Source organism: Acipenser ruthenus, chromosome 15 (assembly GCF_902713425.1).
Source record: "Acipenser ruthenus chromosome 15, fAciRut3.2 maternal haplotype, whole genome shotgun sequence".
Lineage (NCBI taxonomy): Eukaryota > Metazoa > Chordata > Actinopteri > Acipenseriformes > Acipenseridae > Acipenser > Acipenser ruthenus.
The window spans coordinates 3204572-3229347 of record NC_081203.1 but is presented as its reverse complement, the minus strand read 5'-3'; the positions used below and the strand labels follow the sequence as shown (position 1 = coordinate 3229347).

Below are 24776 nucleotides of genomic sequence, written 5' to 3'. Positions count from 1 at the left end.
TTTTTATACCCTTGTGCCATAGTTGTCACTTCATTACATGGAGTTGATGGGGGGGGGGGGGGCAGGGTGTATAAACTTAAATGCATGTCTTTTCCACTGTGCCGCAATTAGTGTCTGATTAGCACATTGCTTGATTAAGGGACATAATTAACACATTGTACCAAACTTTTATCATGGTTACATCGGAAATGTAGTTCGGGATCCTTGAAGATAAGGGACATTTCACGTGGCGTGGCCCTCTGGCGACTAGTCATCGACCCACACTATCTGGTGGACAGGTAAATGGTGTGTGTGTGGCGTCGAAGCATTTGAAAGTTTCCTGTTACCTACATGGTGTGTCTGAACTGAAGTTTAAACAGCGTTCGAAACTTCACGAGTAGTTACTGGCCTTGTTTTTTTTTCATTATTATTTTTAAATATATTCAAAGATGGTGCATTATTTACATAAGTTTAATTACAATGACAGCTGCATCACAAGTGAAATAAAATAAGTGGTGTAAATACTTGAACATAGCTAGCCAGGGCGTGGGTAACTGTTATTTCACGCAGGCGAATTTGCTTGTTGCATTGAACTATCACCAAAAAAAAAAAAAAAAAAAAACACTTGATTACCATGAAAAAAATCAATAGTACTGTTTTATAGTAACATTGGACAGTAACATTATTTTTTTTAGCAGACGCCCTTAGCCAGGGCGACTTACAGCTGTTACAAAGTATCACATTACACAATACTGTATCACATTACAGGTAAGAGCAGTTACAAAATACAATAAAATCTGTAAGGGCAAAATTAAATGAGAAAATAAATACAGTAAATAATTACGTTTGAGGGCGATTACGACTAAGAGTAATCCTGTACCTCAATCAATAGGACTACCATGGTATACAATCCGATAATAATATCTTTATTTTTATATAGCGCCTTTCATAGTGGACCACCATCACAAAGCGCTTTACAAGATACGAGACTAGGGTGTGTGAACTACAGGCTGCAGAGTCTCTTACAACAACGTCTCACCCGAAAGACGGAGCGAGCGAGTCACACGCATGAACACCACGGAAACACGATAGAATTATATACAGCAGTGAAGGTACAGAAGTAAGGAAAATAGCAATTTAGCTTACGAATGAGGGCTAAAATTACATATTTACCACCGAGGTTGTTTTTACCTTTATCGGAACTACCATAGAAATTAACATTTTTATTTGTTCCATGTGTATCGAATCACATGTAGCATTTGATGCATAGTTCACACACCATAGTCTCTGTAAATCGCCTTGGATAAAGGCGTCTGCTAAATAAACTAATAATAATAATTATTTGTGCAACTTGTCCCTTTTTTCCCTGCATTCATTTTTCAATGCGAGCGCCACTAACGTCAAAAAATGGATAATAGACAAGTATATTTCTGCAAATAAAGCCTTTGATGTTAAAATAAAACAACTTCCCTGGTAACTATCTGATCTGCGGTAGTGGTGCTGCAGTGCTGCGTGCAGTACGGATAGCCGTGGATACAGACAGGATGCGCAATCCAACACAAGACCACACCAATCGAGCGAACATTGGATTTAAATCGCAGGAAAACAAAAGGCTCGAGCGCAGAGCTGGTAAGATATTATTATTTTCGCATTAACTGTGTGTCGATTTGATATACTAGCATTAATATCGTAACCGTACATTTTTTAGCAACAGTTCTTATAAAACAGTTATGTCTCTTATAATCGCATTGCATACGAAGTTGTAACTTTGTGCAACCGAGTTCTGTTCTAGCCTTGTGGATTGATTTAAATATATATATACGATTTGCAGGCTTTGGTTCAAATGGCTGCACTGTACGACAAAGAAACCTATATAGTTTTTTGTAATTTAGCAGAATTATATTTAAGACGTGTACTAGACATAGCCGTGCACAGATGGACCGTTTTATCCGAGAGCTGAACGTGATCAAAATACTGAAGCGCGTATTGTTGTCAGTAGTGATCTGCATTGCCTTGTTCCTGATGAAAACAATACACTTCGAAGCGTGTCGCTATCACATGTTTAATATAACCTGCATGGTTGTTTTATGATTTGTTGCTTTTCCATATTCTTTGCTCAATTTTTCCCACAGACTCCGTAACAGACGAAGAAATGCTGGGAGCTCCTAAACTGCCCATCACGGTCAAAGCTGAGATCGACCTTGTTCTGGTGACCGTCACCGCAATGGGGCTGGCAACCAGGTTATGGGGGATAACCTACCCTGCAGCTGTCGTGTGAGTGCTGCTTTTATCAGTGCTGTGTTATTAGGGTTGAGAACTGTAGAAACTGGAACTCTCATTTACAACATCGTCCCGGTACACAAGAAATAGTTTTGGAGGAGGTAAAACCACCCGTGCGCAAGTGTGTTCCATTTCAACGTTTTATCAAAGGCTTGCAATACGTGACACTGTTGATATCGAGCCTCTGCTGTATAAAGAACATATAACGCAATACCATCCCACCAGGGCATTCAGAGGTCTGTCATCCTCAAGGACCTGTGCTGATGCTGCTGTTTTTTTTTTTTTTTTCGTTTTCAGGTTTGATGAAGTTTATTATGGACAGTTTACATCGCTTTATATGAAAAATATATTCTTCATTGATGACAGCGGTCCACCATTGGGGCATATGATTCTGGCGTTCGGAGGTAGGTGTGGTGATATTATTACTATTCATAGAATTGTAATTACGTTAGATTGCAAACATTGAACATGTTTAATGAAGTCGCGGCTTTGTAACTCTCTTTTTAAAACCACTTTAAAAAAAGGGTTTTGAAAAATGATGCATCTTTCTATTTATTTGACATTATAGGATACTTCTCTGGTCTGGGGTTAGGATTCCTCATATCGACTTGTGTTTCTGTTTTGTTACAGTTTTGTAACAGAAAATGGCCCTCTTTTCAAAGTTGTCAAATGAAGTAAAATGTGCAGTGCATGGGTTTGGTGCCTAATCTGTGTTTTTGATCTATTTTTCAGCGTTTCTCGGAGGGTTTGATGGAAACTTTGTTTGGAACAGAATTGGGGCAGGTAAGCACTTGTCCGGTAACAAAACTTGAAAGAAATGTATGAAAAAAAAAAAAACACAATATAGCATGACCTGTGCAGTGTGTATGTGCACAGCATTACAGCATTGCGTGCGTGCGTGTTAGTTATACTGCATTTCGTTTTATTTTCAGAGTACCCTTGCAGTGTTCCTGTGTGGAGCCTGCGCTTGCTACCCGCCCTGGCTGGCGCTCTCTCTGTGCCCCTGGCCTATCAGATAGTGGTGGAGCTTGGGTACTCCCACCTCGCTGCCCTGGGAGCTGCACTCCTTGTCTTGTGCGGTACGGTCCGGATGAAATTAGGACAGAAGTGTTAGCAGGGTTGGGGTCAATTCGTGTTCGTTCAATTCCTTTTTAAAATCATTCAAAGGAACTGGAATTGATATTTTAGAGACGTCATAATCTCTGTGATTGTTCAACTGCTTTCATTTGAAGCCAGTTTAATTGACTCACAAAACAGGGACTTCAATTGAAGTCATTTGTTGCAATTTTGATCAATGATGTGTTGGAATTGATTAAAAGGGAATTGGAATTGGAATTGATTTTAAAAAGGAATTGGAATCGGAACTGGAATTGGAATCGGAACTGGAATTGGAATTGGAATTGGAATTGGAATTGGAATTGGAATTGAGCCGGCCCTGAGTGTTAGTGACTGGTACTATAATGAAACAGACCTGTTTAAAGAAGTAGGGGGCATTCAAATCATTTTTCACACACGTTTAATTACAAAACTAAAACCAAACAAACAAATAAATACAATTTAAGGACTTGTTTACGGGTTCATAGCCAAGATCTGCCTCTTGACCCCATCAGGATTGAAACCAGCAAACTTGCACTCACATGTCCCTTTACAAAACTAGCCCCTTCTTGTTTTTCTTCCACACAGAGAACTCCCTCGTTGCTCAGTCCCGGTTCATGCTGCTGGAATCTCTGCTCATATTTTTTCTCCTGCTGGCAGTTCTTTCTTACCTGAAGTTTCACAACCACCACAAACGGAGGTAAGAAAGCACCCTGTGTGGTGCTCTCGTTGGCAAGCTGTGTGCAGTACGTCCCCTCCTCACATTGAAACTGTGCTGGATTGTGTTTTGTTTTCCTTTCAGTGCACATTTCTCCCCCAGCTGGTGGTTCTGGTTGCTTCTGACAGGGGTGGCCTGCGCCTGTGCTGTCGGGTGAGTCCCATCCATATACAGGATATCAATGCTGGACAGATCCGCTGTACTTTTCAATGCTGTTCATCCAGCTGGTTTCTTTAATGCATTTTCATAGTAGCTGGGAATCTGTGAATGTAATGCAGTCCATGGATCCCTCAGTGCTGTAAAATGCTCTGAAATAACCCCGCTGTGTCGTATCCCAGGCAGCAGATTGATTTAGATGAGCCCTTGGCGTTGTAAGAGTTCTTACCCACAGTAAGGTAGACCGGTCCACAGTCCCGGTATCATTAACCTGCTAATTTATTTAACCCACTGCAAGTGTTACGAATACTCGTTTGATATTGCACCGCTAGACAGCCACACCACACATGGAGATCTGTAAATAAATGTGACTCTGGGGTGTGTTCTGCAGTACTTGTGCAGTGTAGTGCTGTGTTTGTTAAAGGAGGTGTGCTGTGTAGTCCTATCAGATTTGGAGATGTCGTTTCCTCCTGTGTCTGCTGGTGGAGTCTCTGTAGGGTTAATAGCATGTTCTGTGTCAGTAAGTGCTGTATTTGAATGGGTTTTTCTCAGTGTGAAGTACATGGGCCTGTTTACCTATTTCCTCCTGCTGTGCGTTGCTGGGGCACATGCATGGCAAGTGATTGGCGACCCAAAGCTATCCAATGTGAGTATTCAGTTCTCGTACCAGCTTTCACACAACTTCACTTTATTCACTGATTAACGGGACACTTTTTCCCTTAAACGGGATACAAAATTAAAAAAAAATCTACATTTGAAAAAAAACAAAAACTTAAATCTTAAATGTTTTTATTATTATTATTATTATTATTATTATTATTATTATTATTATTATTATTATTATGAAAAAAAAAGAAATATGTAACGATGGTAGATTATTAAGATATTATATTTGAATCAAAATGATCACCCAGTACAAGCCCTATTGAATCAAACACCCTGGGCCTTAATCATAATGCATTAGCATGCCTGCTGAAGGCATAGGATTTCAGTGTAAACTCTGCCATGCTTCAGCTTTACAGATATGTCTCTCTCTGTGTTAAAAATGAAGGCATATACTGAAAAAAACAGGATTCACACTGTATAGATCACGCATTCTGAAAAGGATATTCCCTTTAATGAATATCAATAGCCAGAGCCAGGGAAATGCAGGATAGTGGCTGTGTATGGCTTGCAGACAGAAACCCTTCTATTGTTTCCTTTCTTCGGTCATGCTGGCAGACGGCAGTGTTGTACCATGTAGTAGCGAGGGGGGCTGTGCTGGTAGCCCTCCCTGTGGTTCTCTACTTGGGCTTCTTCTGCCTGCATCTGAAGCTGCTGTACCGCACGGGACCCCACGACCAGGTCATGACCAGTGCCTTCCAGGCCAGCTTAGAGGTGAGAAGAGTTCTTACTAAACATCAGCGCCCGTATTCAACTGATCTCAACAAATGCTGCCATTTAACATCCATGAGTTATTTTTTTCATAGACAGAAATAATCTAAACAAATCCCTTTGCTGCACATTTTGAAAGCGAGTCCTTTGTTTCTGTTCAGGGCGGGCTGGCTCGAATCACTCAGGGGCAGCCTCTGGAGGTGTCCTATGGATCCCAGATCACCCTGCGCAATGTGCTGAGCCAACCGGTCCCCTGCTGGCTTCACTCGCACAAGGGCAACTACCCCATCAGGTACGTGGTGACTGTTGACGTCGCACACTAGAAACCACGATCAGTGTGCGTCTAATGCAGATCTAAAATACACTTCTTGAGTTTTTACAGCTGTAGCACACATTAGCTATTCATCTCTCACTTTCTCCCACTGCAAAGGTATGGGGATGGCAGAGGAAGCTCCCACCAGCAGCAGGTCACCTGCTACCCCTTTAAAGACGTCAACAACTGGTGGATTGTAAAAGACCCTGGGCGGTAAGCAGGCTCCAGTGGAATTGATATGAGGCTGCTGTAATCGATGGAATTTGCATGGGGAAATGAAGTTACTGATGAAATGCATGTTTAGCTGTTTTTGATCCCTAGATCCCCCCTGCTGTTTTTTTGCCATATTGCCACATTGCTGACTCTGTTGAAATGTGGTTTTGGTTTTGTATCCCTCAGGCGGGAGCTGGTGGTGAGTAACCCTCCACGACCGGTCCGACACGGAGACACCGTGCAGCTAGTACACGGCATGACCGCACGCTTCCTCAACACGTATGTGCTTTACATGCAACAGGTTTGGGGTGGGGGGGGGTTAGATTTATGTTTGATACTTTTATAATTAAATAAATGTTAACTGGTTATCTGTCATATAAAATATATACTGCCTATAAAAAAAGCTTATTTTTATCTTCTGCTGCAGAAGTGCTGTGCAATCCACTTCCTTTGCTTCACTTGTGAAGATGCTGCTGTTTTTGTAGAGCTGAGTTTTGGGCTGCTGTTGTGTCTCCTGACAGGCATGACGTGGCTGCCCCAATGAGTCCCCACACACAGGAAGTGTCCTGCTACATTGACTACAACATCTCCATGCCAGCACAGGACCTCTGGAGGGTGGTAAGCAGCTGGCACCGGGGGCACCTGCTGCACGGCTATCAAAACAATACCATCATTTGGTAATACTTGTAGATCATTGGGATGCCTTCCTGTTTGCATCCCCGTGCTATAATACCCAAATACACACACGTGTTCTCTATTTAGTCGTTTAGGATTTAGTTAGGGATCTATATATATCTAGTTGGGTGCTATTTAGTTCCTGAAACTTGGACTAAAATCTAGTCTTTTTTTTTTTTTATTTTTTTTTTTAGGAAGTTGTGAACCGCGAGAGCGAGCGGGAGGTTTGGAAGACAATCCTGTCCGAAGTCCGACTGGTGCACATCAACACCACTGCAGTGCTAAAGGTAAACGAATCCCATCCGTTTGCACGGGACGCAGACAGCAGCGGTGCCCATATCTGTGGTAAAGTGGAAAGTCAAGAATCCACCGTGTGTACAAGGGAAGCACCTAATAGAAAACTTTTTTTTTATAATGCTCTGTTAGAGCTAGACTGCCATAGATTTGCACTGTCACACTCCCGCTTCGCAGACAGAGATGCCCGTGGAGGTGCATCAGTCTGGCTCTAGGTGTGACAGTATGCCCTGGTATGATGAAGCTGGTTTGTCTCCTAGCTCAGCGGAGCCTCCTTGCCGGACTGGGGATTTCGCCAGCTGGAGGTCGTGGCGGACAAGATGGCAAGGGGATACCACCAGAGCATGGCGTGGAACGTGGAGGAACACAGATATGGGAAAAGTAAGACCCGCCTCCCCTTTCGGGTGCAGTGTGACGGATTGCTGGGAATTTCAATTGCTGCTGTTGAAACTGTACATCTGCTCAAATCTGTCAGGTCACGAACAGAAAGAGAGAGAGGTGGAGCTGCACTCCCCGTCGCAGATCCACGTCGGCAGAAACCTCAGCTTCATGGCCAAGTTTGCGGAGTTACAGGTGAGCAGCTGAGCCTGCTGCAGGAAGGGTTTGAAGGAGGTTGTTGTCGTTTGGGTATCAAATTGAGCGTACGAACGTAAACCGTTTTTTTTGTTGGAAGTGGAAGATGCTGACGCTGAAGAATGAAGACTCGGAACACAAGTATAGCTCCTCCCCCTTGGAATGGATCACCATGGATACCAACATTGCTTATTGGCTCCACCCCACTAGCAACGTAAGTTAAGACTTACTGAGGGACCTGTAAAGGTGTTTTATATACACAAAAGCGCCAGGGAAGGTGGTGTTTAGTGATGTAGTCAGTTCTGGTTTGGATCAAATAAATAGACCCCTCTGTGTTCACTCTTGAATTCTGTAGTTTTGAAAGGTCCTCTAGGCTCGTCTCTACCCTTCACAGGCTCAGATACATCTCATTGGGAACATCGTTATCTGGTCCTCTGCCAATGTCAGTCTCTGTGTTTACGCTGCCCTCTTCCTCTGGTACCTGCTGAGGCGACGTCGGAGAATGAAAGACATCCCTGAAGGTAAGTAACCCAAATAAAATCCGCAGCTCAACTGTTCACTTCTGAAGCTCCCAAAACTAAAGATGTTTTGTTGTAAAGAGGAGCAGCGTGTGACAGTGTTCCCGAGTCTTCTTTCTAACATGCTGTCTCAATCCCCAGACTCCTGGTCTCAGTGGGTGCTGGTGGGGGCTGTCTGCGTTGGTGGCTGGGCTGTCAACTACCTGCCCTTCTTCATGATGGAGAAAACCCTGTTCCTGTACCACTACCTGCCTGCGCTAACCTTCGAAATCCTCCTCCCTCCCGTAGTGCTGCAGCACGTGCACGACCACATCCTCAGGTGAATGCCATTCCCTAAGCGCTGTGGTTTCCTTTGTGGAACCTGGCTTCTTTGTGTCTTGCTGGTAACTCATTCTTGTTTCCCTCCTCAAGGTTTCCGGCGCACAGACATGCATTCAGTGCCCTGGTCCTGGCTTGGCTCTCTTCGGTTTACCTGGTGTACCGCAGCTTCAGTCCTCTCACCTACGGGCAGCCCACCCTGTCTGCAGCCGAGCTGGGGTCCCTGCGCTGGAAGGATACCTGGGACATCCTCGTACGCAAGCGCTAGCCAGCTCCTCACTGGACAGGGGCGGTCACGTTTCACACTGTGTGCAGGCTCCCGGAGGAACATGGAAAGCAGGACGTAATGGAGCAGGCAGCTAGAATCTACAGTTAGCATCAGCTGGCACTGATGTACTATTCCGTCCATCGGGTATGACTCACTCTTTCAGTGTTGGTTTTGGGTTAAAGTTTGTTATCATGCAAATGTATCTCAATCTTGTATTGTTAAGGGATCTATAAATGAGATAGCAATCCAGCTTCCTGGGTGCATACAACTTTGCTCCAAGCTGTACAGGGTCTGGATGCTGGCGAGTTATACAGATTACAAACACAAATGAACATGACCCCTACTTTGTAAGTTAAGGAAGCTAGTGTCTTTTTTTTCCCCTTTCTTTTGGTATTGCATAACTCTAGAGCCAGGCCCCTCACTACTGTATGGGTAAAGGATTTGCTGTGGGAGGATGGGTATTAACTATATTAAAAAGTACACTCCAAAGCTGTTGACGTGTGGACAAGCAGAAATAATGTTAGTTTATTAAAATGTAAAACTGTGAAAGAAGAGAACGAGTGATGTTTTTATTGAACCTGAAACCCTTTTAAAAATGGGAGATGTCCTACAATGGATTTTTTTTTGTATTATTAATTGCATTTGATTCTGCTGCTAATGAGCAGTCAATAGAAATTCAGTGCTTTTTTCTTTTCTTTTTTAATCTGCCTTTATCCAGTGATGCACAGTACATGTTAAATCGACTTCACGCAGCCCTATTGAATTGTGAGCAGTTCTGTTACTCTACCTTCACACTGGAAAAACCTTCCGATGTATTTTCAGTTTAACAGTCCAGCCACATTGGAGCAAATCATTTAAAAGCTTTAAAACCAAAATAAAAAGTCTAATTCAATCAGTTAAAAAAATTAGAAAAAGAGAAAATGGTTGTAAATCGTTGACCATTGATGGTTACATTGCAACATGTACATTTAAACAGATTCACATTGGTGAGACAAGTATAGCTGCGGGCTAAGAAAAATGCCCCAACAGTTTTAATTAATGTTCTTATTTTGAGTAAGAAAGATATTAACAAGCAGCTACCTATCAAAGTGCAAACAGTTATTCTATAAAATGAGACTTGAACATACTATTCAGGACTGGGAGACTTGCAAACAATTTCGGGTGCCAAGACTAAAGGCATGCCCTACATACAATTTAAAAAAAAAAACTAAACTGAAGTAATACTGATGCACCTGCATTCATTTCAACAGTAAACAGGTGAAGTACAATGCCTAAAATCAGCTTCCTATTTCAAAGATTTGAAGTATTGTAAGACATGAATAAACAAAAGAATACTGCAGCAGAAGTAGTAACACTTCCTCACACGTGGTTCACAGCAAGCAAGTGCACTCTCATTACAACATAGAAACGTCATTCATCTTACATGTGTGTTTATAATTAATACCTCTCTCTTATAATGTGACCATGGCGTGCATGCGACAAGGACTTCGACAAAGTGATCTGTAGGATGATTTTCACTCCAGGGGTTTTAAGTTCTGTACAAGCCTCTCCTCTACCTGATTTTGAAACAATCCCTTATTCATCGTTGCTGGTTCTTAGTTTTTATCGTCTCTATTTGAGCTTGTCCAGCGAGATTGAGAGAGAGAGAGTAGGCCAATGCAGTTGCCTTGTTTTCTCACAGAGCGTCCCTGTGCTGTGGGGTAAGCAGCACCCCAGCTCATCCCCGGGGGATGGAGCGTCTGTGCGTCTCTCAATGGGGTCGGCTGCTGGGCTCCAATAGAACCCGCTTGCCCGGTGGGTTTGGAATCCCGTTAGCCACGCCTCCTTGTTCCGACAGAGCCCTCTTCAACCCACGGCCATTCACCGCTCCTCGCTGCCATTTGCAGATGTCTCCATTGAGGATGTCCTGGATGTGCTGGACAATTAGGTTGATGGCAACTGCATGAAAGAGCAGGACACAAAAAGTTTGCGTCTAACTTTTAGTCCTGGGAAGGAATTCAAACTTGGACAGCTGCATTATTAAATACCCAAAATAAATAACCAGGTATTGATGATATGTTACCTTTTATTATCACATAAAAGCAGATTCAGCTAAGCACCATTTTTCTGTAATGGGTGAACAGCAAAGGGAAATCGTGTGTGTTTCATTCGGTGAACTAGTTCTTTACATTAGAGCCTGTTTTCTCCTTTTGATTTACTTACCCATGTTATCCACACCTCGAGGTATGATCACGTCTGCATATTTCTTAGTCTGCAAATTAAAAACATCTGCAATTATGAATCACCTGTATTGAGTTAATAGCCAAAGTATTACATCAGAACAGTAAACAGCTGGTATGGCGAGTCAAAAAAAATTCCTGAGCAGCATATTGTTATAATCAGTTCTGGCAGCTTACCAGCAAGCAGAACTCTTCGAATGCTGGTTTCACGAAGGTGGTGTACTGAGTCAGGATCTGCTCCAAGTCCCTCCCTCTCTTCATGTCTCGCAGAACTGGAAACAAACCAGCAGGATTGTGTTTACAGTGACATACCCGAGCTTGAGAAATCTTTTAGTTCTTAACAAGCAAAATCATTTTGGTATACTTTATTAAATGGAGATCACCTTTATTTAATATCCAAAGTACTTAAAAAAAAAAAAAAAAAAACAAAAAAAAAAAAACACAAGATACAAATTCGGGTTTTGATTCCAACACCAAAAGTAGTATTTCTCTTGCTTTATTAAAATGAGGCTTTTCCATTACTGAGAACACCTAATAAAAGGGGTTATTAACAGAAACGGCTGATTGCGTTTCAAATACCTCTGCGGGACAGCCTCACGTCGGAGTCTGTGTCCACAAAGAGCTTCAGGTGAAACATATCCCTGATTTCCTGAGAGTAGAACACCAGGATCCCTTCGAACAGGACCACGTCAGCTGGGTACACCGTCATCGTCTCCTGCAGCCTGAAGAGAAACACGTTTACAGCAAAACCAGGTTTCAAGCAATCTCCACTGACCACGTTTCATTATGCCTGTCCAAATCTCAATACTAACAACAACAAAAGCACTTTATCTCAATGGGGGCAGGGACAGTCATGCAAGGCTTTTTTTATTATTTGAGCTGGTAATAAAACATTACATTTAAATCAAGGCCTCCAGTGATCTGGAAAAGGCAATGCTCTTGAGGATGGCATGATTGAAGACACAGGTATCCTTCAAACGGCAGTGCCAGAGGTAAAGTTAAATGGAGAGCAATTAACATCTGTTATGGGCGTTCAAGAAATGGGACAGGACCATGAAAATAAATGATCACAAACACTACAAATTACTCAGGACTATCTCATTATAAACATATATATCAAAAGGTGTTTTCTTGTGCAAGATCTAACTGTCCTGGAATTAAGGTTACACAAGGTGTTTGAATTCTCTGGTGAGTACAGGCTGCTTTCATGAAAGCCTTACAATGCTGGCTGAGTAGCTTACTGTAATACACATCACTCACAATTTATAAGCAGCAGCATTTAGATATTAGGCTATTCTATGTACCTGGAATGGGTTACACAATCGTACGTGGGCACCTCGACTGTCTTTCCCTCCACGATATCTTTCAGCGTTTTATACATCAGCTCATTATCAAAAGCATCTGGGGGAAAAAAAATAACACAGGAAAAAAGTCACGCAGTGTTTTATATACCAAACTAAATGAATTATGCAAAACAAATATTATCGAGACGTGACATAAAACTAGTACACAGTATAAAATAAACTGGGTTGATTCAAATCTGTGATGCTGCTGCATGGACCTTGCACTTGTTTGTGATTTGATTATCTTATAGTTTAATAAAAGAAATAAATAAATAAAAAGGCTTTTGGAGTATATGACTTGAATTAAAGTCGTTGGGAGAACAACTCGTTTTACTTCAAACATCACTGTCTGCAACTTGCAATGTGAGAAGCACCAATTCCAATGCGTCCGCTCTACCCAGGGTTTCGAAAGAGCCATACCTGGGTGGTCAAAGTTGTACTGGCCCCTGAGTGCCTTGGCTTTCTGCTCGATGGTCAGCACCCTGTAGAAGCGGTCCTGGCTCACGATGACCACTTTGCGCTGGTGATGGTCCACCTCGTTCTGGCCAAGGAGCTCCATGATCTTCGCACATACTGTCGACTTAGAAGAAGAAAACATGTTCTATTATCAAGCAAAATCCCTAGGCACACAGCACCACCTGCTGGTTGGTCCCATGCTGCAAGAAAAAAACAAAAAAACAAAAAAAAACCTAATCTTCACTTTTCTACTTAACCCTAATAACTGCAGCTTGTTGGTAAGGCACGTAGGAGCACGTTTAGCGCTTAACATGTGGCACCTAGTCATGCATTGCACATGGCCTGAAACTGTTGGAAAGAATGAAAAAAATATAGAAATAAAAAATTGAAACAATAATAGTGGTGCATCTTTACAGCTAGGTGCTGGGTTACAAAAAAACGTTTCTGTAAATAAGCCCTTAACAGAAGGATGTTATTTAGAGAACCGACTAGCATCTCAACTGCGTTCTATGAACGCTGGGAGTCACGTGAACTAAGTTTTTAATTTACAGTATCCTGTTTTGGCTCTTTGTCCTGCTTCAATATGGATCATGATGAACCATTAGGATTTGAAGACAGGTTACGGGACCATACCACTGGGATTACTAGCAGAGGTCTGTGATGTACTATGCCACCTCCAGATGGACTTTGGTAATATACTGTAGAAGAAATCCCAACCCACAAATTCCAGTCTGACAATGGTGACCTTTAGCCTACATTCCAGCTCTGCCTCCCCTTTGGAGGGTCTCTGGTTTTTGTCTAATTGAAACATGCTCTCTGCCCAACATGACCCAAGAAGCACAGGAACTCCTGCAGATGGACCGATTCCATTCTTCCAAGTTAATGAGTCGGCAGCTTCAAATGTTATTTTTTTTAAGTTTTCTGTTTGATTTTTTACACTTTACATTTTTATGATGTGCTCCTTATTACTATTCATCAAATATTAGGTTTTGTATTATTTTATTGATCATAAGTCTGCGTTTAGGTGCTTTGACGAGGAGTTCAGGATCTGCTCTCCGTTCTGTTACAATACTGGAAGATGATAAACACCACGAAACCGACACTGCTAACACTTGAGCTGTGGAGAGGCACAATTCTGACGATGAAACGTTTCTCAGGTGTTAAAGAAGCTTTATTATATATAATAATAGAAGACCTAGGAAGAAAAAAGTAGCTCAGGTGAGCGAGTAAAACCAGGAATGGATCAAACTGCTATGCCATAGGAATCTTCTTGTTGGCATGCCTACAGTAACATTGTGAGACAAGACTGTGGTGTTCCTCTGGAGAAGTTACACAATGCACCCTCTGAAATCCACCTGCAAGCCGTGCCAACACACCAGTTTTTTTGTTTGTTTTTTTAAGCAAATGCAATATCTGCAATGTGTAAATATTTCACAGCTGGGTATTGGTCAGAGTTTGGAGTTGTCTATCCCTCTATGCTACAAAAAGGAACAGCACACAGTACCACTGTCTTGTCTGCTGTGCAGAAACTACTGCAGCTTACTTATTCTAAAGCTGCTAGCTCTTATTTTTATTTATTTATTTATTTAAAGGATTGTCATGTGAGGATGACAGTCCCTGAAAAGCTCTGAGCCGGCCGGGCGTTGGATTTGTTTACACGGCATTACTGTACGGTATTCAGCGACACATTGATTTTTTTCAGGCCGTTTGTCATTTCCGCAAAACGCCCTCCCATTATCATTTAAATTGCAGTTTTTTAAAACAGGGACGCAGTGGTCATGCGTATGAACAGGTTTTTACAGAATATAATTTGTAACGTGACCTAAATATACATATATTGCCGTTCTGAAAGGTCTTGGAAGAGGTAACTACTACCAGTCTAGGTAAGCGCCTAGTTAGTCTTCTCTCACCTTGCCACTGGCAGTTCCGCCGCTCACGCCGATCAGGAAAGGGCGATGATGAGGCCGGCCCGGCTCTCCCAGTAACGCGGCAGAAGCCATGGTTCTCTGCGGTGCAAACTGCGAAAAAGACCCGTGTGTGTGTTTCCCCACCCCGACCCTAACCTCGGCGATATTAACGACACAAACTGGCCCAGTCACATTCACAACTACGATTCTCAGCAGGGGAGGGACGGGGGGCGGGTGAGTTCATCAGGACGAAAACAACCTTGGACTAAGAAAAACAGAGATGCAGTCTACTGCGCATACTCTGTGTACGCAGCTGCCAAGGCTCACGCACTTACCGTGTGCATGTTAACTCACTCACGCACGCCTTTCTTACACATTTTATAATATGTTTTATTTGTATAAGTTAGTAGTACTGCACGTTTGTATTGGCATAAAGTACTCTCTAAAATGCTGTTGCAATAATACATTGCAAATCGTATTGTATGAAACAGCCACTTAAAGTATTAATACGTTTTTTTTTTTTTTATATATAAGCATAATACACACATTTGTTTTAATAACCTGCAGATAAATATTATTAAACGTGTATTGAAATATTGCATACCTGCAGCGTAATCATACTTTTTTTAGGTACTCTTAAATAATAATAATAATAATAATAATAATAATAATAATAATAATAATAATAAACACCTTGTGAGATGAATGAAATACATCTTTTGGGTATTGTTTGTACTGATTGTCGTCTTTCAAATAACAGAACCGGGTCTTATTCCCGTCCGCTGCATCCCGCTTTCCAGCTTCACACAGACCGATCCGTAGCGGCGTTTGCCTGCATTTGTTATAAATGAAAGTACTGCACAATCATAGAAGTCTATAGCGTGAAACCAGTGCAGAAGCTGGAGAATGAATAATTCCTGAAGCACCGCATGCAATTTGCTGAACCGCAAAGCCATCCGCAGATAAACAAGGCGTTCAAGCAAGTGGCAATCCTGCACCGGAGCGTTATCAGAGATTGTTTGATCTGGAAACCATTACAGTGACCTGAACCCCAGCTGTGGAGTCCGTGGCTTGTGGCCGATATGCACCCATTGATTCATTGTACCAGGAACAGGGAATGCTACAGAGGAACCATTTCCTTCAGGTTAATGATTTTCCCGACCTGCTGATAAAGAAATTGCACACAGCTCTGGTATTGTGCACATGAACTAGGTCCAATCAATGTGTTTTAAGTGCACCACAACCATACAATTGGGAAATGTAGAAAAATATTGATTTTTTTTTTTTTTCTCACACCGGATATTGAAGACTTTTCCAATGTAACTGTTGTAAGCGGCACAGACAGACACCCACTACACTGCAGTTTAACCCATTTTGGGGGTTGCTTCTTGGGAGTTGAATTAGACACATCTGAGCTTGTTACCTATGCACTGTGGCCAAGCTCATAGTAAAACCTGGAATGGATCACACTGCTATGCAATGAGAGTCCAAGCACATTTCTGCAAGGGTAACTTTTTTCAATAACCCTACAGTGGAATCATTTAAATGGGGTGATCTGGAGGACAGAACCATTTGCATTGCAGGCCACTTGCTGAGTGAAAATATCTTTTCTTTCCATGCTGAAATTCAGTTGGCACTCATTCCTCTTGTCGTCCGGTCTTGTCTTTAATCATTAATGTATTCCCTAGCAACAGGAGACATACTGGTCACAATACTGCAAGCGAAGCATGGCAGGGGAGACAGAGTTCTGCAACAGACTGACTTTGCAAAAGAGCAGCTAAGGAGAAAAACACAACACCACCAGTAACCTCTGGCAGCTCCATTAAATGTGAAACAAACTTCCACAGGAGACACATATCTTTCACTTGATACGAGGTAGACAGGCAGGAAAAAAACACTCCTGGTAAATGCTAATTGTCTAGGTCTACTCCTGGGCAAGCTGCCTGTAAAGGGTTATTCCTGTGTAGCATGGGACAGTCATTTATTTATGAAGTGCTTTGTGCGAGTTCAGTGTTTGCAGTTCAAAGGTGGCGGCGCTCTCTCCCTCACTACACTACCTCTAGCAAGCGAGCTGCCTGTCTTATCAGGGGAGGGGGTGCTGTGCAAGGCAGTAACGCTGTGCCCGGGACTGTGCCGGTACAAGCCTCCCCTCCTCTCCTGACCTCTGATCCCAGAGCTGCAGAGGGGAAGCTGGTACCACCAGCCAGGGCCTGGATCCCTATCCATCCTGTCCTTATTTACACAGCCATCTGCACAAAAACCCTGTCAATTATTAATCACTCTCCCCAGAGGGATTTAACAGCAGGCTGCTTCCATTTCAGTGCGTCTACCAGACTGGCTTTTCAAACAGGGGCTCTGTCCAAGCCCAGCACTTCTAGGTTTGATTACTGAATGGGAGTAGAAACTTTTATTCACTTTCTAAATGAACACCGGACACACAAAGTATGTCTGCGGAAAGTGTAACCAAGACCAGCGTTAAAATGCATTCAATGGACTCAGGTAACGAGGCAGTTTTCTTTGAATTGTTTTTAAATCGTATAAAAACGCAGGTGTAATGATATTTGTACTGTGTTTGTAATATTTACTTTTGTGGAAATTGTATAATATCAGCATCATAAGCATAGAAACTAGATTTGCCAGCCGTAGGCTATGTTTACTTGGCAGCCCAGATAAGAGAGTTTTGTCCAGCATAGCAGTGAGAGTTACCTATTGTTGACTATTCAGTGCAGCACTTCACTAAGATGATACACTGTAGAATAGACTGTTATTGAAATGCAGGTGCCACTGTGATGCCCAGACGAGCCTGATATCAAGCGAAGGAGGACATTGTAAGCGATCTGGCTTTTGGTAAATGAAGTTTAACGAGCCTCTGCCAATGTGATAGCTTCTGAAAAGACTCCCAAGTCAGACAGCCAGGAAGTGTTAAGGCCTCAGCGCACAACGCTTCACGTCATAAATGATGCGTTTAGCTCAGGACATAAATACTTCACTGCTCTTTGTGCAGATTCTAGAATCCCTTTCTAAGCATGAAAGAGAGAACAAAAAAAAAAGCTAACCGAACATTATGTAATCTGGTGCTGTGATCTGCGAAGAGGGTCCGAACGATTTCTAATGCATTCATGAAGTTTAATCTCTTGTCGATTTGTATCTCAAGGGCCAAACTCACCAAGGACCGCAGTGGAAAGACAGGACTCTATCGGGGCCACAGGGGCGACCCCCCAGCCAGTCAGCGAGGAATCTTTAATACCCGAGACCAGTCCATGCTCCACAGGAGTGTGCGGAGGAACGGATCCTATTCTGGGTCTAAATTCCCACCCAAACGGTGCCGCAGAGAGTGGACAGCAAAACCCCTCCACCACAGGCGTGCATGGGATCCACAACCCAGGCTTCGTGGACGAGCCTCCCCCCTACACCCCGCCTGACCCAAAGACTGTTCACCTGCTCTACCCACCTTTCCAACCCCTGTTTCCAGGGCAGGAGCCCATGGTGTGCCAGCCGGGACCAACAGAGCCTGTCTTCTACCAGCAACAGTTCATCCCATCAGCAAACTATCCCTATACTATCGTAAGAACAGAACGCTGTTTTTTGGCTATACATATTGAGTATCGTATAGGGTGGTATACGATACAAGCTAATATCACAGCAGCTGCTGACCACTAGTCACTTCCAACACCCTTTATTACATTTTTAATATACGGTTAAATAAAGGGACAGTTTAGATAATCTTATTATCTAAGACATTTCAGATGGCTTTATCACATCAATATCAGGGTGTGCTACAGTATGTATTATAGGTTATATATTTTTTTCTTGATCAATTTACCAAAATCAGTTGAAGCCTTCAGTGCAAGTACTGTGTTTCTTGAGCTAAAGTTCATGTGTCAAAATATCAATCCCCTCTGAGAATTATTGACAGGAGCTACAGTGAAAAACATAGAAAGCTTTATTGCAATCAGTCAGAAACCTTTTAAAAAATGGTACTCCTCAATTAATGACGTTTGAGACCTGATGACCAGTTTGATATTGAAAGTTGGTCTTATCTCCGTTCTGTGTGGTCTGGACCCCTGGTACCAGTAGCTCGTTGCAGTGGGGAGGCGAGCGTTACCCTGAATCTCGTTCTCTGTTTTCCAGTATATGAATGGCCACCCCGCCGGTCCAGAGTCCCGGAGTGTTCCCAAGGACTACCTGGTGGAGTCAGTGCTGGTCATGGTCTTCTGCTGCCTGATGACTGGAGTCGTTGCTCTCGTGTACTCACATGAGGTAAGACAGCCCAGAGAGTGCATTTGTGACCCAGACCATCTGATATCTTGCATCTGTATGAACAGAATAATAAACTAATCCCACAGGCAAGAGACTGGGGCAAGGGTGATAATGGACAATACAAATTAGTCATGCTTATGTGGTAATGCTACCTAATGTTACCCTTAGAAAGGTAGCGTATTAGTTACTCCACTGTTGATTTTCAATATACAGTATACACACACACACACAGTTTAACTTGATTCATTTACTCAGTATAAACAATGCTACCTCAGGAGATCTTTGAAAGCACTCAATCCAGACTGGGCTGATGGTTGTTTTCCAGACCCGGACAGCCATCAGCAGAGGGGATTTTGCCCAGGCAGAGAGAGCCTCGTTGAAGGCGCGCTCCCTGGTCCTGTTCAGCCTGCTCTTCGGGGTCTTCATCTCGGTGAGCTGGGTCATCTACGTGGTGGTGGTGGTTCTCTCCGCAGTATGAGGGCAGCCCTGGCCCTTGGGAAGTGTGTGCCCTTAACCAGAAGAGCTGGACACTAGCTGGTGCAAACTGATGTGGACGAACTCTACCGCTGGTTCTGCAGCAGCAATCAGACAGGAAATGCTACTTTCTGACACACATAATACAATCTAATTTAAATATGAATTAACTTTCCCGTCAGTATTACCTGTAAATTGCAATGCTTGGTCATCTTCCACGCAGGTCCTGCATGCTTTAGCTGTGGACAGCAGCCCAGCTCTTTGTGATTGCATTGCTAGTGTGCTACTGGTGAGATGCAGGAGATGAACCCCACATGATTGGCTTCTATACATGCCAATCATTAGCAGGAATCCCTGTCCCGATTGGCTAACCAGTCTGCTGACTGACATGAATAAAAGCCAATCTCTGAGAACCATTCTTTTGATTTGAAACAGATCTGCATTTTCCACCCACCTCTCTGCATATCCGAAGGCATATAAACCTTGGAGTATATACCAGGGTGTTTATACAATCAAGTAACACAGCTCTTCATAAAAATAACACACTGTTTTCTATTTGAAACTGAAGTAAAATGTTATTTTGTAATGTTAAATACAGTACACACTATAGTGCACTGTTAACCCTTAAGTCTTATGGTGTTGATTTTTTATATCATATAAATATATGTATGTGTGTGTGTGTGATATATATATACACACACACACACACAGAGCATCAAAAGAAACTTATCACTTATATTTGGATAAAATTCACTAGATGTGATTGAAAAATGACACACTCTGTTTTAGATCAGGTACAGTGACTTTTTATTGTGCTGATTAACAACCGACATCACGAAGATGCTGCAAAATGATCTGTCGATCTCGGGCAGGTGTTGTGACTCTTGGTCTCTCGGTTCGTGGGCTGTCATTGACAGAGTGTGTCTGGTTATACCGTCTTGCCAGGTTTGAAATTGCTGGCTGTGAGCACCCAAGACGGCGAGCCACAGCACGCTGCCCTAGTCCAGCCTCCAACATGCCGATCGCACGAAGGCGCTGCTCTCTTGACAGACGTGGCATATTGTTTTTTTTTTCTGTGATTTTCTTTATTGCTTTTATTCAAGCTTTATTCAACAGCTGAAATCACTCCATATCCAGTGTCAAATCAACTCTCACTAATTAGATGATTAAGTGCATGTGCTTCAGTCAGCCAGTCAGTCAGTCAGTAATGATAGAGTGCTTAAAAAGAAACCAAAAACATTTAGTCAAAGTCCATCATTTATATACCTTATTTTATTTCGAAAATAAATGTGTTATAATAGTGATAAGTTTCTTTTGATGCTCGGTATATATTATATATATATATATATATGCATTGTATATCCCTGTGCAAGTCCAGTTTGATGTGTTATGATCTAATAAAGTACTGTATACTGGAATCACAACTCAACATGAATAGGATTTGAGCAATTGCATTTCCTTTGCGTTGTTACCAGTTTCTCCTACAAAAAAAATAAATTGTTCTCTTATTATAAGAATTTAAATAACAGGCTTACAAAATGACCTTTTACAGCCAACTTACCCGGAGGGACAGCAGAGTCCTGGCTATCTTAACCACGTGTTGCATGTGACCTGTATGCATGGGCGCTCACCTGGCGCTGTGGAATTCGTTTGATTTCTCCATAAGGGGATTCTGGGATGGGGAGCTTTGCTATCCAGTTCATGAAGAAATTAAAATGTTCAGCCATCTCTGTATAGCTTTAAGAGGGTCAGGGTCAGACAGAAACGCACTAAGCTGCTGAAGTCACTGTGACTGAGCTCCTATACATCGTGTGTAGGGTGTCTTTCATAGTTAGACATCTTGCACAGTCTGGACAGCTCAATCTGGATGAAATAAATTATATTATAATAAAAAGATCCCCTACACATGGCATATTAACTTATAAACCTACTGTAACTGCTATTAAAACATGAAAAGTGAACTTTAGAACCGTCATATCTTCTCTGCGCAGGATGACACCTCTACACAGGATAAGATGCAGAATTTTGACACGTCCCTAACTGTGGCTGGTTCGTTTCTCAGACGTGATTGCCTAATACCAAGTATAAAAAGTGACTGTAAAGATCCAGCAACCCCAAAGAGATGAACTTCGCTGTCAGAGAGCCTAGGCCAGGTGTCGCCGGGACGTGTGATTTAGTTTTGTGCGATCATGCTTAGAAACTTTACTCTGAAATAAAACACAGGCTTCCAATAAAGCTGTCCTTTATTCATTTGAACAGATTCATTCATTCACTATGCATAATACAGTAACAGGCAATAAATACACTCGAAACAGGAACCAAAACATACAAATAAAACACAAATCAGGGAATCAAAGCCCAACAGAAAACGTAGAAGCTGGATTAATACGACACGTCCGCAGCGGCAGAGAATGGATTTTGTTTGTGTCGAGAGCGTGGTCTATTGATTATAGTGCACCCGGTTAACCCTTTCAGTCCCAAATGATGTTTTAGTCCTCAGACTGGGGCTCAGGAGTCCTGTGAGGTTCCAGCGTGATTTCCGACAGCATGTCTTAACATACGGCACTAAGATAAGCTGGGAGCTTGAGGTCCTGCCAGGCTGAAAGGGTTAAAAGTCTGATTCATTAAAATACGGGTAGACCACGCAAAACATTCGACAGACAACAGGACCTGCAATCATTTATAAAACCTAAAACATGTTGTTTCTTTTCAGCGTTTCTGGTTACAGGGTAACTTTCTGGTATTAAATTTCCTTACAGGCTGTCCTTAAAAAAAAAAAAAAAAAAAAAAACAGAACATCTGTGAGTGAATAAAACATAGCGCCTCAATGGAATGTACTCAAACAACACACAGGGAACATGTACAACAAACCAAAAAACATTTAAAAACTGTTTCACAATGCTTCAAGTTAGTATACAACAACTCAAAGGTTTATATCATGGTTTTTTTTAAAATTAGCATTTCTTTATTTTAATTTAACATTCTCGTCACAATGGTTCAATCCAACTATACACCTGCCAACGCTAATTTGCCGTTCAGTTGAAAGGCCTGGTTTAAATGTCACACGGTATTTCAAACACAGTCGCAGACACGTGACCCCAGCTAGACGATGTGCTTTCATACACAGCGAGGTCATGGCGTCACTGCAGCCTGATCCAGGGTCAGGGCTCGGCTTGCATGTGACGCAATGAGAGGCATCGGATTGGATTCAACTGGTTTAAAATTACAGTGGCTGATTTACTGCCATTGTCTAAGTGCCTTAAAAACAGGGCATTTTGTGCACCAATATTATAATGAAAACCAAACATGTAACAGGATTTCTGCCTGTAAAAAAAAAAGGTCCTATTTTAAATATGAAATGATGGCAGAATTAAGATCCACTGTGACTTAGATCTGTTAAACAGACCTTTTTCTCTGGTCTAGACTTCCTTACAAAGTGGATTACTAATACTGCAGTATTGTGGATTCAGTGGGTTTTCAGTGGTGCTGCAAAGTACACATAATAGACTTAGTGCATGACACTGTGCTGTTCAAGGCAGTATATTGGACACTGTAATGTATATATAGTAATGTATTTGTTTGTAGCGGGTTATCAATTATTAAATGCATGGGGTTGGTCGTCCAATAGATATTCTCAAATCCAGTCCACCAATACTGTTAAAATAATAATACATCTTTCTGATTCAACCAGACCAGCGATTATAATTCTACAATTTTAAACGTGCATTTCTTTCCAGTGCAGCCACTGTAGAAGACAGCGTTCACATCCTCCGAGACTGGGATTCGTATTTGGAGTAGATCAGATAAACTAAATTAATCAGTTGAGACATTCTGAATCACATTGGCAAGTATATAACTGGAGGAGGCAATTCAAACAACGGCAACAAGTGACAGTGAAAGCAGCCAATCAGATGATGTAAATTCTCTAATTCGGCCTATAGTAAAATCAAGCTAGGCATTCTAAGACACCCCCTCCTGTAGTTCTAAGAACATTTTAATAGAGCATCTTCGAAACTGCTCTGAAGCATGTATACAAGTGTATTAACTCAACTTGCAAAACAACTATTGTGTGGAAAATAAAGCTGCTTGGTTAAAGATCTGTGGGTTCAGCTAACAGTTGTTCTACACCGACCCACTGAGTGCATTAGTACACCCTAGAAGAGGATGAGCAGAATCAGGTGGTGAGCAAGGCCCTTCTGCCCTATAAAGTGCTCCATATTAACTATAGCATACTGATGAGATTACAGAGCTGTAAAGCAATTTCGTTACCAGCCCCCTCCGTTTTTGTGACTCTTCCCATTTTCAGTGGTCCGCTGCGTGTCAGTCCGTCCGTCCGCCTGTTTTAGCTCAGCAGTTCCAGGTAGGTGACAGGAACCTTCCCCTTTTGGTTTCCTCTCTCACCAACGAGCCAGTCAGGATCCATCCCTGGCACCGTGTACACTGTGATTAACTGAGAGGGAGACAAACACAAATGTTTGTATCTTTTTTTTGGCTACTTTGCATTACAATTTGCTTTCATGTCCTTAAACAATCATTCACTATTTCATTTCTGACTGAAATGTTGGAAAAACTCCCATATTATTGATATCGTCGGCTGGGATTCAGCTTGAAGTCCACCTTTATGTCCGCAGGTTCACATTTTCACACAATTCTAAAAGCTGCACTGAGGTATTCTTTCCACCAGGGGGTGCTGTAGACCCATATTGGCTCAAAGGCTGGGTAGAGTGCTCATGCTAGACCCAAATATTTTCCCCAGTATTTAAAAAATGTAAGTTGTTATAAAATCTCACCTGCCATGCAAAAAATGCATGTTTGACATTATTAATGTTTCGTACTCCTTTAATACTAATTTCAGCATTTGTATTTCAGCCCAGGTGCATGTCTATCCCACAGGCCATCTATTTACATCAGAAAACAATACAAGCACAGCAGAAAGAAAAAAAAAAAAAAGAAAACACAGAGGTGGTTCAAAGTGGCTTTCAAGCCTGTACTGAGGAAATAAAATAATAATTTGTGCTAAGTTGTTCAAATCAAGCTGGCAGCCTGTATTTCGCTGTTTGACAACTTTGCACGTTCGTGGTGAAAGTTGTGTGCAGCCAGAAAACAAAAGGTTTGGCATAAGGCATTCTGTTCCAAAGCAGGGATGGAAATAAGACTCCCATTACACAGCAGTTTGATCCATCCCTGGTCTTTAATAAGACACACCTGAGCTTGTTACCTATACACCGGGGCTAATCAAGCTCGTAGTAAAACCTGGCATGGGTGAAACTGCTATGCAGTCTTATTTAGGTCTAGACAGATTATAAAATCAATACTGGGGTAACAGAACCCCGATCCCCCAGA

At 42.2% G+C, this 24776-nt stretch overlaps 4 protein-coding genes across 15 annotated transcripts in view; 2 read left to right on the top strand and 2 right to left on the bottom strand.

Annotated features, from left to right (window-relative positions):
* Positions 1-1275: 1275 nt before the first annotated feature.
* LOC117422453 (protein O-mannosyl-transferase 1-like) lies at positions 1276-10030 on the top strand. The gene is made up of 20 exons (XM_034037495.3): positions 1276-1608; positions 2112-2253; positions 2557-2663; positions 2992-3042; positions 3192-3338; positions 3943-4054; positions 4157-4225; positions 4781-4874; positions 5450-5605; positions 5764-5894; positions 6033-6128; positions 6315-6407; positions 6650-6746; positions 6998-7090; positions 7358-7478; positions 7573-7670; positions 7771-7884; positions 8065-8191; positions 8330-8507; positions 8600-10030. Exons 1-20 carry the CDS (start codon positions 1524-1526, stop codon positions 8772-8774), a joined length of 2286 nt encoding a protein of 761 aa, XP_033893386.3. The 5' UTR covers positions 1276-1523; the 3' UTR covers positions 8775-10030.
* Positions 9773-14981, bottom strand: LOC117422455 (uridine-cytidine kinase 1-like). Its single transcript, XM_034037498.3, has 7 exons — positions 14703-14981; positions 12757-12916; positions 12298-12394; positions 11573-11715; positions 11171-11265; positions 10977-11025; positions 9773-10712 (listed from the first exon to the last, which is right to left on the bottom strand). Exons 1-7 carry the CDS (start codon positions 14790-14792, stop codon positions 10525-10527), a joined length of 822 nt encoding a protein of 273 aa, XP_033893389.1. The 5' UTR covers positions 14793-14981; the 3' UTR covers positions 9773-10524.
* A 322-nt stretch (positions 14982-15303) lies between these two features.
* Positions 15304-21668, top strand: LOC117396872 (proline rich transmembrane protein 1B). 2 transcript variants are annotated; one of them, XM_034908887.2, is made up of 5 exons: positions 15304-17198; positions 17854-18263; positions 18831-18959; positions 19285-19389; positions 20379-21668. In XM_034908887.2, exons 1-5 carry the CDS (start codon positions 17144-17146, stop codon positions 20382-20384), a joined length of 705 nt encoding a protein of 234 aa, XP_034764778.2. In that variant the 5' UTR covers positions 15304-17143; the 3' UTR covers positions 20385-21668. The 2 variants fall into 2 exon arrangements, with proteins under 2 accessions (XP_034764778.2, XP_034764777.2); XM_034908886.2 differs by having other exon boundaries at positions 15308-17198; positions 19285-21668.
* The window catches only part of LOC117422053 (endophilin-B2-like), a 28973-nt gene continuing 25855 nt past the window's right edge, over positions 21659-24776 (bottom strand). For all 11 annotated transcript variants that reach the window (XM_058986856.1, XM_058986859.1, XM_058986861.1 and 8 more), the window contains one exon: positions 21659-23883. In XM_058986856.1, the coding sequence (XP_058842839.1) occupies positions 23776-23883 (108 nt within the window). In that variant the 3' untranslated portion in view covers positions 21659-23775. The remainder of the gene's footprint in view (positions 23884-24776) is intronic.